Here is an 11204-nt window from a genome sequence, read left to right as displayed (position 1 = left end):
TTGCTATTTCCTTCTCCTAGCAAGAGAGAGAGAGATGTTACTCTCTTTTTTTCGGCTGAACGAGATCGAGACATTGCATTCAAACGTTTATAAAGGACACTTTAAGATATATGTTCTCCAAGAATAACATGTGCCAAAATGCATTCATCTCATTTAAAAAATAAAATCACATCGTTTAAAAGTATAATTGATTAATTGGTTGTAAAATTTTGAGTTTGACTTACTTTCAGTACTTTTTTAGTTGGAATCTTCTTTTATTTTAATGAGAGACTGTCATATTACCTACTAACTAAATAAAATGTGGAGAATAAAACCTATTACCACTTGTTATTATATATTTAAAACAAAAATACATGTCCAGTTAAAAAAGTACGGGCTGTAAGCCAAACCGTAAAATCTTTTGTCCACTGAAATTTGGATCTTAACTACACTAAAAACAAAGAAAAAAAAGTTTGAAACTTTCTGGGTCCTTTCTTTCTTCTTCTAAGCCAGCCATTCCTGTTTGGAGGCATGCCAACATTATTTCTTATAATTTAAGATTACGAGAACCTGTCCTAGGAAATTACACTTATGAGAACAATGTACGTATGGACAAATACCTAGCGGTGGCATTACACTATTAATTGTTAACAAAGAGATGCTTTCCCTGTCAAAATGGAACCTCGATCGATTCACTTCATGTGACACAGTAGAAGCAATGAGTGTACAAGGACAAATTTTATTGAATTTATATTTTTATGTCACATGGCATTGACAACTGAGACACGTTTAGCTGAAGAAGACAGAGACTCATCCCCAAGGGACAAAACCAGCACCAATTTAGGATCAGCTAATAAGAACATGTGCCTTTAAAGAATAATTTTGCGGAATATCCCATTGTTTGTTTGATAGATAATTAGTGTTAAGTGCTAAGAGATTTCCAATTATATAGAGATGTTAAAAAGCTTTAAACTAGTATTTTAGGGCGGTTTGGATAAAGGGGGAAGAAAGGGAAGTAGAGAAGAACTGGCTAAAAATAGGTTAATTTTAGGTCAAATTTACACTACTCTACTGTACTCTACTCCCCTTCACTAAAAAATAAAATTCAAGTGAGCGAGTGTTAGTACGCAGTATCCCTACCCTAGTTGTCTAGTCATGATAAGGCTGCAGATGAAATACTATTAATCACGAGAACAAGTGGAGAAAATTTTGGAAAAATGAAATATTGATGAAGATAGATAGATAGTATGTTGAGTGATCCATGAAACCCATGTCCATGTGGTTCGTCCTCACATGCATGGCGAACTTTGTCAACTTATTTGAAGCCCATGCAGCTGACAACGTTTTCAATAATAATGGCTCCCTGTCCCTTACCAAAACCCATTTCCAATCGAGTACAAAATTTGAGTCAAAAGATCAGTCGGGTAAACTTACTAACTTTAATTGCTCCAACTTGGTGAAAATTAACCAAATTAGGTCAAATTCAAAATATTTATCGCAAAATGTAACATTTGACCAAGTATGACCATGACTTGACCGACTTTGACCAAGATTGATCAAAATATCTAGCAGCCCGATCAAAGTGAATATTGTACAAACACACACACACACACATATATATATATATATATATATATATATGGATATCAGATGTGAAAAAAGATAATATGTCGCAAAAATACCCCCAAAAAAAATTCATTTCTTGCGCACAGCCTATTTCTTGCCAAAGTGTTAAAGACTATCATTAAAATATTTTGTATTGTATTCTGTACGGAGCCCTATAAAAATAATCGGACTTTTAAATGTAAAAAAATAAAGAATTATATGAAAAACATCCTATTTATCTTAATCAAATGTTGAATAAATCATTTTAATGACCCAGGAGTTCAAAATCCCAAATTTGCCAATTTTGGCTAAGTTTGACTAATGTCGACTAGCTCTAACTAGAACCAGTCAAGAAGTTGGCCACAAATCCAACCATATGATTGAGATCATTTTTTTTTTCCATCTTAAAAATCAGGTACCCCTTTAAAACATAAATTCAAAGACCAAAATTAGAGTTAAAACAAATAAGATATCATAAAAAGGTCAAAATCTTGATTAAAAATACTATTTCAATTATTTGTCAAGTTAAAAGGTTGTTATTGGGGGCATTTTCACGCAATAAACATTATTCCAACTACAACATGTGTGAAAGGCATATACCACATTAAAGTATGATGGATTAGCTACTCTAAAAAAAAAGGTTTAACAATATGCCCTCCAAATAAGGAGAAATTAATTTTCCAAGAAAAGTGCTACACAAAATTCTACACTATGCCACCTTCCTTCCAAGTGCGATATCTTAGTGACCGTAGCTCCAAATTGCAAAAGCGTCAAAACCTAAGAAAACTAGACATCTATATCTTTCCAACAATGTCTAGTTTGAAGAAATCTAAGCTTCCAAAAACCTCCAAACAGCAACATGGAAATATGGTCGGAAATGGCTAAATCGAGAAAGCAAGAATGGGAGGCCTTCTAGAAGAAAGATGAGGTAGCATTAGGATCCTAATGAAGGGGCCGCCCAAAATATATAAGTTACCTTAATTAACTTAGAAACCCTTGAAATTGGTTTTTAGTTAATTGAGTAATTAAAATGAATTAAATAAATAGGTGACCAATTATACTTAGAATAAAACCAATGGTTAGTTAAGACTCCTTAAAATAAAATAAGTAAAGAGACTCACACAAGCCCACACGGCCACACCCGCACTCAATGTGGAAATTGAAAAAGAAAAGGGAAACTAGAGAGGGACTTCCATCTCCCATCTTCCCTAAAGCAACACTTTTTCGAGCATCCACAATGTATGTATATTCATAGCAAAAAAGCTTCTTGGAGAAATGAAAGGCTTTGACCTTGGAAACGTTGTAGATCTAAAACTAAGAAAGCCAAATTAAGTTTTATATTAGTTGGAGGATCAACTGGATTCAAAAATTAAGAGAAAGAGAACACACAAAAATAAAAATATGTCGTTTTCACTTAATAATACTTGTAGGGGGCAAAAAAATCAACCAAGCCCAACTTGGATGAGACTGGGCTAGGATGGAGGCCCAATACAACTAATTTATAGAGGTGGGTGGTCAAGATCAACACTTTAATCTCTTGTAGTCAAGGGTTGGTAACTAAAGAAATTAAATTAATTAGAAAGGATGACAATTTAGGTAAGGAGTTATGTCAGGAAAAGAGAAATTTTTATTTAAGTCCTTCCTCAGGCAGGTTGAGGAACAACTGTTCTTTAGAAATACACATCTTGGTTCTACAATGATCGTTTTCTCTCTCTATTTCTCTATTTCTCTCTCCAAAATTTTTATTATCCCCCCTCAAGGAGGACCTTCCCTCCTATATATAGCTGCTTGGAGTGCATCCTAGCCTTCCATTTGAAGGGTTGTTGATCTTTCTTTAAATACTTGTCCCATCACTACATTACGAGTGGCGGTAGAATAGGTTGCAGGCTATGGGGGCACTGGTCAGAAGACATTCTGCCATCAATGTGATAGGCTAAGTTGGTATAGTATATTAAGTGCAAAGGTGATGGATGCTTCATCTGGAAGTTTCCTCGTGTTCAAACTCGTACATCACTATGATCCTCCTCAGCCTCCACCCGCGTGACCTTTGCGGCTTATCTCCTGTCTCCCGAGAAGTAACTGTTCCTCGGACTCCTTGAGCTGGTTGTCCTCCTCACTTTTCTTGACTTAATTGCCCTGTACTGAGCCTGATCAAATGGATAGTTGAGCCCAGTTACACCTCAAGTGGATCCCACTTGACAATTGCTTATCTTCGGCCTTCCTCCTCCCACAATACTATCTTAAAATTCAATTTGTTAATTAGGACTATTTTAAAGTATTTGGGGGTAGCCTTTTTTAAATATGGTCTCCTGAAATGACAAGTTCCAACATTGAACTCTTATGGAAGAGACAAGTTCAGTGCACATTTTTTAAATAGTATTATTAAGCAAAAAGACCCCCCCCCCCCCCCAAAAAAAAAAAGAAAAGAAAGAAAGAAAGAAAGCCAGAGATAGGAATGATGCCAGTGTGATAAATAAACAGAGTGATTTTACTGTTATAAGAAAACAAGTTATGGAAATTAATAGCCTCAACTCAACCGTCCTCTTGCAGCCAAGTCTACTCCATTTGGTAAATCCAACGAAGGTGTAGTCACAATATCTTCAACACCAATTTAAAGCTATTTTAGAAGTTTTTTTTTCTACTACGAAATTAAACTTAGATATGGCGGAGAATTATGCACAAACTCAATTGCAATAACGTTTGGTGTAAAGACCATATCTGAGCTGGTTGTGGATAGTTAACTTGGCAAATCGCATATGAAGGAAAATGTATAAGCAGGAAATAAAATTAACCATTTGCATAAATAAATGTTTTATACAACTAGAACTGCTTTTATTAATTTTTAAGTTAGAAAGCAAATGCATTTCTAAGGAAGTTCATGTTTATGCTATTCAGAAGAAAGCACATTCACATTTCAGTAAGAAGTAGGAAGAAACAAGCCTTTCGATCAAGGCACTTTTTAGTCCTGCTCTTATATCTTCTCTTTTCTACTTAAAAACAAGGGTTCCCAACGCATCAAAACTTGGGGTTGGAGTACCGATTTGAGCCACTAGTCAGCTGCATCTTTTGATCGCAAAATCTGCCAATGATTATAAAGATCAAACACCTTGACTGAATCATTAAAGCATGTAAAGTTCCAATCTTAAGATCCCAAAACTTCTTAAGATCTATTCCTTAACCACCAATTAGTAATAAGGTTTCTCTGTTGTAGACACACTTCAGCTTCAAGAGACAATCTCCACAGGAATAATTGAGTCATGGACTCTTTCTGTAGCCTTCTTTGCCTATAGAAGAATGAGAATGTGAGATTTATAACGAGAAAAACAAGAAAATATTAATTTTCTTTTTATTTAAGAAAAAAAAATTAAAGAGGGAGATGCAGAATTGTACTTGTTGCTCCCAATTAGTACGTATGGAAATAGTGAGAAGTGATGACACTTGGACTACGAGCGCACATATGATCCCCAGCCAGAGCCCCTATCCAGAACAATTTAACAAATAAGCTTACTTGAATTATAATGCAATTTAAATAGACATGGAAAAGGACTTTTAAGTTTAAGAAAAAACACAAACAAAAAAAACCAGAAAAAGAATGAAAAAGTTTACCTTTCCTTCAAGGTGGAAGACAAATGCCAATAAAATAGCAGCTGGAATTCCAACTATATAGTATGACCCGAGGTTGATGTATGCTCCAATCTTCTGCCAACCACATCCTCTAGCATTGCCTAAATGTACAGGAATTGAGATAACAGACTAGACACTAGATTTGAAATTTTATATTAACCAACTAAAATTTTAGCGGACAATGTTCACTAAACATTTTATTCTCCTACAGCTCTGTATATTCCATGGTACCTTAAAGATTCAGGATATCCCATGGACAAGAGCCCTGAAGATTTTTTTTTAATTTTTTTTATCTGGTTATGATATTGTTGATGTAGAATGGAAATCGAGAAATACCTGAAAGAACACACTGGAGGCCATCTAAAAAGTTGGATATTGCAAGAATTGGCATCATGCCTGCTACATATTCGACCACTTGTGTTTCATCGCTAAATGCATAACCCCAAATGTTGCGTATCAGTATCAGGACTGATCCAACCAATAGACCCTCTGTGATGGCAACCACCAATACAACACATACTGCCAAACGCGCAATTTTAGGACGCCCAGCTCCTAATTCATTTGAGACCCTAGTACTGTGAAGAAGAAAAACAGGACATATCAAAAGATATGGCATAGAATAAGAAAGTGGGTGACATGTTCCAGCCTCAAAAAGTAATGATTTCTGAAGCTCAAAAGACAAAAGTTTAAAAATGTCCAAACTCGAAAATTTTAGTACAGACAATTTTTGAAGCAGCACCAATCAAGCTACTAAATGCCAAAATGCATAAACTCCCTTAAAATTGATGACCTTGATATCAGAAGTAGATTTGTTATCAGCATGACTCACCTTACTGCGCCACTGAGTCCAAAGGGGATCATCCAAACCATTGAAGCTGTATTAAGACTGGCAAACATATGTTGGGTTAGTTCATACATAATAACGCAGAAGTCTAAACAGGAACTCACAATCATCAAGGAAATTGAGTAAATAGTTGGTAAAAAGATCATCAAAGTTAAGAACTAACCTAATTGAAAGCACTGAAGTTTGTAACGTCGGGTCAGGAAGAAGACCTGATAGGAGAACCATCATTTCAAATGACCATATTTCCAAGCTGATCAAAATCATGTTAACAGATCACAGTAAACTTCATTAGGATCTTTAAAACTGAAAACAGGCATTCACATGCTAAAGTGGTGGAGAAAAGAATTATAACAAATGTAGCGAACACAGCAAGGAATATAGAAGAAAAAGTGAAATTATTCTTGTATTGCTAGTAACCATGTAGAGCGTTAAGAAAAAGAAATTACCAAACCATAACAGCTGACGGAATAGAAAGTCTCAGAAAAGTGAAAATATTATGAAAGGCCTCCTTTGAGAAACCTGTCCAGGTTTTTACACATGAAGAAGAGAACTTGACATAAAGTGCCAACAGTAACACATTGATCCAAGTGGAGATGGCGTTTGCCAAGGCGGCTCCTCTATATCCAAGTCCAGACTTAAATACTAGAATCCAACATATAAGAATGTGAAGTAAAGCAGTGAATGCAGAGCTTATCATCATTGGAAATACAATGTTTTGCGTTTGTAAGAATCTAACAAGGCATTGCAGAAAAGCATAGGCAAAAAGACTTGGGACCATGAAACAGGCATATTCTCCAGCCGCGGTTGCTATATCATGTTCTTGACCAAAGAGAATTAGAAGAGATCTTGTGTTCACCCAGATGATTGCAAGAGGTATGCTTACAAGGAAAAGAACAAACATGGCTCTCTGCATTTGTATACCCATCATATGATACTGTTTTGCTCCATATGACTGGCCACATAAGGTTTCTAATGCACTTGCCATTCCCATCTGTTCAAGTAAATAATCATCATAAACAGTATAAGAACTTTAAAAAACAGTCACATGCAAAGAGTACTTTGAACATTACACATTTTTCTACGTTCAACAAGGAAATGATAATATCATGCACCATAATTAGGTTTTGCTTAGAACCGCATTGGTTTTGGGTTGAGAACTTGGAATGCTTTTAGTATAAAATTAAAGCTATTTGATGTTTGATTTTTCTGCAAACTAACCAATTATGTTTAAGAAATAACTAATTTTGTTGACAAATGATTTTCATTCAAAAGATTCTATTCTAGTCAAATTCTATGTGAGTGGTAGTAAGAAAGACACCACGAATCTTATCCAAAATATTTCTTTGTAATAATTTATATTAGTTTTTATGATCAAGAACCTTTTTTTTAATAAAAAAGTCCCGTTAATGTATGCACTTTTAGGGCATTCATTAATCATCTCTTTTAGAAAATTTTTATAAGAAATTTAAAAAAAAAAAAAAAAAAAACTAACAAAAAAGTTAGTTACCTTTATATATTTTTTTAATTTTCCCGTAAAAAGTCTTTTAATATGATTTATCAATAGACATTAGTAAAACCCAAAAAATAATAATAAATAAATAAATTGATTTGTCCACGATAGGAACCATCAAATAAAGGAGAATATATTTCAGGATATTCCCTTTTTAGTCTCAAAAATCATAATTAAACAATCTAATCCTCTTTTAAAGTGGGTTTAGTAAACAACAAAGTAATTATAGAGTTTGCAGAGGATATCAGTGATGATAAATATCTGGGTTCAGATCACAAATATATATAACCTGTTATTACAATTCAATTTGAGAGTTACTTTTCAAGTAACGCTAGTACTACAATTTTTATCACAATTTTCTCATATGGCACAGAATTGTAAACCCATGATTTTTACTCTATTACGCGCAACTTACCGTGTGAACAAATTATAACAAAAATTGTATTTCCTAACATTGTTCTTACTTTTCAACCTCAATAATTAGACATTTCATGGGTAACGGACAACCACGAACTACGTGTGACTGTGTGAGTAATAAAATAAGATCACGTGCATGAAATACCGACAAATGTTATGAATGTGTAAAATTACAGAATACTCCCTCCTCTTCTCTGACGTATACAGGTCAGATCACTATCACGTGACCTGGAGAATTCTAATTTCTTGACTCTTCTTACTGCATAATTACTCGATGAAAATATTAACCATTCTTGTTTCACAAGGGCACTCATTCAAACCAAAATAAAAAACTGTTTTTTAGGAAAAATAGATAAATAAAATGGTAGATTACAACTTACATATTCGTGGTTTGGTTTAAATTTAAGTTGTCTATTTATAATTTGAAATTTGACATTTTACTTAAAATTAGCTCACTTAGAATTCCGTAACACATCTCTATTAAAAACATGGTTAAATGTGTAATTTTGTTCTACTTTTATTTTTTTTTTCAAAATATAAAAATACAAAATCAAATTAGATAAAAAATAAAATAAAAAAATTCAACCAAACACATGCATCATAAGATTTCCAACCACAAATAAAAAACTTAAATTTCGGTTAAATTATAGGTTGATAAATTGTAATTTGCCCTAAATAGAACTCATCATACCAAGAATTCCGACTCCCAAAATATACAACGCTACTTAGCAAAAAAGAGTGGTTTTATAATTCTATTAGCATCTATACATTCTTTGCTACTTGTATATTTTTTCAAAAAAATAAATTGTAATAATTTTAATATTTTTATAAGAACAAATATAAATTTTAAAATCAGACTTTGAGAGTACAGGTTGTATGCATGTAAGAAACATGTTCATGTATTCAGATTTCAGAATTCAATCAAAAAAAAGAGAAAACATCAAATATGTTCAAGTTTTCAGTTTCAAATTTCAACTTATTCGATCATTTCTTTAAATGTTTAAAAATGCCTTTTAAAATATTCACTTTGTGGCCACTTTTGATAATATTCACTTTTCACAAAATCGCCTCTCTTTTCATCTTTTTTGGGTTGGGTACATACCCCTTTTTTTTTCTTTTTTTTTTTTCCCCCGACAATAGGTTGTGGTTGTGCCGTACATCCCTTGGTTTAGTACACCTGGAGTACTAAAAAAATATCCAAAGCTAAAATGCTAGATGTACCATAAAAATAGGTGATGATAGCATATGAAAATGTTGTTTTACTAATCATAATTTGTTAATTAGATGTTGTTAAAAAATGTAAAATTGATTGTATATTTGTATATAACTACATATAACATGGTTGTCAAAAAAAAAAAACGTTTTTTTCATAAGTACCAATCAAAAAAAAAAAAAAAAAGGAGTACCAACTCAAAAATACAAACAAGAGAGAAACTAATAAAGAGAAGCCAACTCACCAACAAGCTGAAACCAGTGACTGTTGCAAAAGAAGTGGCCATTGAAGCGCCAGAGAGAGCCAACTCACCAAGATGACCCACAAACATCACAGATATCATCTGCAAACTATATTGTAATAGACTCACAGTTATCAGAGGCCCTGCCAGCCATAGCTGCTTGCTTACTTCTTCAAAAACTTCCCTTCTAGTAATCCTTCCCTCTCTAATACTACTGATTGTGAACCCATCTTCTTCTTCAGATATCTGAATCAATGGTGACCCTAGTGATACCTTTATTTCTTCTTCTTCTCTCTCCATCTTTTTCTGTGCTCCACACACACAGAAGAGAGATAGAGATGTGAGAGACCGGGAGAGAGAGTGAAAGGCAGAGAGGCTGGCCAAATTAACTTGGTGGGCTTTATACTGCTGTCTTGGTGTTTGCAGGGTATTTGAGTAATCTAGCAAGAGTCAAATGAACGGTCAAGGTTTTAGTGTAATAGAAAAACGTATATGGGTCAAAATACATTATCCTGTTAATACTTAATACATTTATTTTTGATAATTTATACGAAGGGTCGCTTTCAATGAAATAAATTTGAGACTAATTAACATGAGGACAAAAATGTATGGCGATTGGCGGCTGCATTTGGTCTCAGCCTTACATCCCAGCCTGACAAAACAAAGCAAAGCAAAATTCTCCTTTTCTTTTTCTTTTCTATTTTTGGGATGTTTTCAGAAACACACATTTATTGGCAAACTGGGTTCCAACTACCAATGGTGTTTTTTTGATTTTTTTTTTTTTTTTTTTTTTTTTTTTTTTTTGGAAATGAGCGCATATGTTTTTGGTTTAAAACAATGTTTACATGTAGGTCATGCTAGCTGTATGGTAAGTAGTAAATTTTAGAGGGACTAATTAACAAGTACTTTTAGGACATTTATTAATAAATTATTCTAAGAAAAGTTTTTAATAATATTTTCTAAATGATATTACTTTTTTATCTTATTAGATGGTAAGTGATTATTAGTTTTAATTTCAGTCAATTACTGATATCACTTTTTTATCCATTAATAACAATTTGTCACTTGAAATTTGTTTTTAAAATATTGTAAACATAACATTAATCTACTTTTATCGATCCCAAATTCTTGGGATTCTCAAATTAGGGGGGTTCAATATTTTATGAGAAGTTCTATGTCCATAATATTTTCACAGTACTTTCACAACAAATCTTAGTTGGTAAGTTGTTACTAGTTCTAATTTGAATCCACTACTGAAATTACTGTTTTACCTACCAGTAACAAACTTTCATTTTTTTTTTTTTTTGGTGTGAAAATATTATGGATATAACATTTCTTATTTTTTTTTAGGATAGACAAAACAAGTTAGTTTAAAAATAATTATGTATATAATTTTTTTTGCAAGTATAATTTTTATTTTTTTTTGCAAGTAAAGGTATTCCTATGAACAACCTATATTGCATTTGGAGCTGCTAGTGCATCCACTCATACCCATCAAAGCCCCCCAAGTTACTCATGGAGACCTTCACCCACTCAAAACCATCAAACTCCACCACTAATACAATATTTGCTTCACGATAAATGCTCTTTGTCATCAAGTTAAAACACCAATTTGTTTTTTATGTATACACTATATAGTGATGAAGCTAGCAATTTATGTTTGGGGACCCAAACATATTCAAATTTTAAAGGGATCTTTCCTCAAAAAAAAATTAAGGGATCAAATTCATATATCTATGTATTTGCATAAAATTCAAATAATTTAATATAT

General features: G+C 33.0%; 1 protein-coding gene across 1 annotated transcript; it reads right to left on the bottom strand.

Annotated features, from left to right (window-relative positions):
- Window positions 1–4359: 4359 nt before the first annotated feature.
- On the bottom strand, window positions 4360–9996 carry LOC115962700 (protein DETOXIFICATION 16-like). Its single transcript, XM_031081585.1, has 8 exons — window positions 9437–9996; window positions 6499–7043; window positions 6216–6302; window positions 6038–6094; window positions 5545–5783; window positions 5191–5309; window positions 4975–5061; window positions 4360–4868 (listed from the first exon to the last, which is right to left on the bottom strand). The coding sequence occupies exons 1-8, from the start codon at window positions 9731–9733 to the stop codon at window positions 4809–4811; spliced, it is 1491 nt and encodes a 496-aa protein (XP_030937445.1). The 5' UTR covers window positions 9734–9996; the 3' UTR covers window positions 4360–4808.
- Between the last annotated feature and the right edge of the window lie 1208 nt (window positions 9997–11204).

The sequence above is a fragment of the Quercus lobata genome, chromosome 10 (assembly GCF_001633185.2).
Source record: "Quercus lobata isolate SW786 chromosome 10, ValleyOak3.0 Primary Assembly, whole genome shotgun sequence".
NCBI classification, from domain to species: domain Eukaryota; kingdom Viridiplantae; phylum Streptophyta; class Magnoliopsida; order Fagales; family Fagaceae; genus Quercus; species Quercus lobata.
The sequence above is the reverse complement of the archived record's forward strand: the minus strand, read 5'-3'. Positions and strand labels throughout refer to the sequence as shown.

Excerpts from the sequence above, each read along its gene's own strand:
- LOC115962700 (XM_031081585.1), bottom strand. The coding sequence starts at position 9,733 with ATGGAGAGAGAAGAAGAAGAAATAAAGGTATCACTAGGGTCACCATTG. Across the intron at positions 6,095-6,215 it reads ACTTCAGTGCTTTCAATTAG|TCTTAATACAGCTTCAATGG; the intron begins GTTAGTTCTTAA and ends TATGTTTGCCAG. Across the intron at positions 5,310-5,544 it reads CCTCCAGTGTGTTCTTTCAG|GCAATGCTAGAGGATGTGGT; the intron begins GTATTTCTCGAT and ends CTGTACATTTAG.